The following is a 2,845-nucleotide window of genomic DNA, read 5'->3' as shown; positions in this document are numbered from 1 at the left end:
TTACCAAGGTATTAAAAAACCAGAATTCAGAGTTGATGCCACTCCTCTCTCAACTAGAACTTCACGAATGCGAGCAAAATGCTGAGCAGCAGATGAGCATATGTCTGAGTAAGCTGATCCTGATCTGGAAGTATTATTATCTCCACAACCAAATAAGAGGCCACCGCCATTTTGAATTATACAATTATCCGAATTTCTATTATTTCCTGCAAGTCTAGGATGGCGTTTTCTTGCCCCTACTTCAATGCAATTACCAACTTCCTTTTTAACCAGGTAGTTTCCGTCACTTGGTTGATCAGGCGATGGGGTTTCTGGCACCGTCATTTGGCATTCTCGGAGAGCATCTCTACCCTCAGCCACTTTCCCTGGTGTAGTATCATTTTTTTCAGGGGGTATATTTTCTTGATCTTTAGTGGCTTCCTTGTGCAAAGCAGGCCTGCCATCGCTGAGCTCAAGGAAAAACGATCCTGCTGATACTTGGTTTACTCGAGAAATCGAGTTTACACCTGAACTTAAACTCCCCAGAACATCATTTTCGTAGCAGACCTGAGAATAAGGGCTGGTAACTGAATCTAGATGGTGTCGAACTACTTGTTTGCACTGTTTGGCAAGATCTTTTATAAAGCAATTGTAAGAGTGCTTTAATGCAGCATGAAAACCAACATATCCATCCATATCTCCAGATTGATGACCATCTAACAGAAAATATAACAATAAAAAAGCAATGTTATGATAAGGTCATCACAATGACGAGCATTGTTGTCTCCAAATTCGACAACCGTCTAAATATGAAACAGAAAAAAATACGTTCTCAACTTACATCCAGCGTGATGATGTTGATTTCTCTCAATCGCAATATCAAAAAGATTGCACAAAACAAAAGCAAGCCGATCACAAGCTGTGTCAAGAAGAGGAGCAAGCCAAGTTTTGGCTGCAGCACGTGCTATCTCTGCAGCAGCCTCTGTAACTCCTCTACTCCCGCCTCGGCCAGCATGAGCAAGTAAGATATTGGCGACCTGTCACAGTTCAGAACGTAAATTACACTGCATAGTTTTGACCCATAGTCCGAAACCTTGATGGAAAAGTACCTTCTCCCTAGACACAACGGGACACTCCATGGAATATGTGGCACAACGAAACTCATGCATCACTCTTTCAAAAGCAGCACCACCATAAAGGCGGAGAGTTGCATTGGCAGGTTTTACACCGGTGGTAACACCAGGCCAACAACCTATACCACTCTCGAATTTTTCGATTTCTGTTGTTTTCCCCCATTGCTCTGGTTCTGGATCTGCTGCTCCATCAAGAAGTGCTTCCTTTACAATTTACAGGAACACTGGTTCAAACTTTGGATTCAAAATTAAGTTTCTGAAAAATGATACTCAAATAAAAAAGATAAAATATTAAATTAAAACATTGATACATACCAGATGGTTGCAGATAGAAGAAACATGCAACATGGCAGATCTGCGAAGATGAGAAACATCAGAAGTTGCCTGTATTTTTCTTTCCATCCTGGTCAGCTCAGTTGTGACTTCACTACAGCGCTGTTCCAGTAGGGCGATTGTAGCTGGGGCAGCTTCTTTGTACTTCTTTTGGAGTTCAGATTCCAAATAATCTCTTAAACAGCCAAAGCCAACGTAAGATTTGTACTTCTCTTCATCAAAACCCCCCTTTATACCATCACGAAGATAAGACATTACTTCTGTATCTACCCGAGATATTTGCTGACGGAACTCATCATTAGAAATTGCACTTCTCTCCTTTGGCAGGGCTACAAAAAAAGGCCGCGTGCTCTCTCCGAGATATCCACTTGCACTCAAATAGCGGTCCACCTCCCAGCGATCAGTGAACTCCTGAACATGTTAGATTTTAAGCTGATTAATAATTTATGACCAATATTACTTCCTGGGCTTTTTATTCCCGAAACCTAAAATTGAAACGTTTCCAAAACTGGTCCTGATGCAATAGTTTCATACAACAGCACTCGAGAGAGACTGATCCATGCAAACTATGAATTTGCTTTGTCGATGATGAGAAATATATCATTAGTTAATCACGTTGATTCTAATCTTTCCCTGTATTATTATTTATGATAATTATCAATGAAGCAAATCTTTAAACAAAGTTATACCTTTAGACGGTTGTCGAATTTGGAGACAACAATGACAGTTCTCCTAAATGCAGGATCTATTTCACGAACAGTATCCAACCACAATGACGAGCACCATTCAACACTACTCTGCTGAAGAAACACTAGAATTCGGTGTGGTGGGCTGGCCAAGGATTTCACCATTGACAAAATTTCATCAGGTGTACTCTCAGGTTCACCCTTTTTTGCCTGCCATCATTTCAAACCACCAATTTAGTGCAGAAAGAATATTTTAAAAGGAAAAACATAAATTTAAATTTTTATCAATATTTAAAGTTTTACATTGCATACCTTGAGAACAAAGCCCGGTGTATCTATAATGGTGAGATTAGGACAATGTGCATATTCTGCTCTCATAACAATGGGCTTAGAAGAAACTGCTGTCCTTATCTTTTTCAAATGTGCTTCAGTCCGAGATTTTATAGTATCTGCAATTGCAGTAGATGACACAATGGGATTCCCATATTCTTCTGAATCTTCTTCCTGTCACAATATTCTCAAATCAGCTTCCTTGATGGAAAAAATAAAAGATTGATATTCTTATATTAAGCAAAATTAGTTCAGTTCAAGACAACTACATTCTAAAGAAATATTTTCAAAATTTATACGTTCAAGTGCCTGAATCTACAATGTACATAGACTTGGCGATAATGTCATCCCTAATTCTGTTTCATAATTTCAAAAGCCAAACCG

General features: G+C 39.2%; 1 protein-coding gene across 1 annotated transcript; it reads right to left on the bottom strand.

Annotated features, from left to right (window-relative positions):
- LOC140966623 (dynamin-related protein 5A) lies at positions 1-2,635 on the bottom strand (the record flags this gene model as incomplete). Its single annotated transcript, XM_073426881.1, has 6 exons — positions 1-695; positions 821-1,016; positions 1,089-1,316; positions 1,428-1,856; positions 2,135-2,341; positions 2,444-2,635. Coding segments are annotated over 6 exons (1,947 nt in total), but the record flags the coding sequence as incomplete, so codon positions are not given.
- Between the last annotated feature and the right edge of the window lie 210 nt (positions 2,636-2,845).

Source organism: Primulina huaijiensis, unplaced genomic scaffold, assembly GCF_012295235.1.
Source record: "Primulina huaijiensis isolate GDHJ02 unplaced genomic scaffold, ASM1229523v2 scaffold207432, whole genome shotgun sequence".
NCBI lineage: Eukaryota > Viridiplantae > Streptophyta > Magnoliopsida > Lamiales > Gesneriaceae > Primulina > Primulina huaijiensis.
Note: the sequence above shows the minus strand (reverse complement) of the source record. Positions and strands in the feature narration are given on the sequence as shown.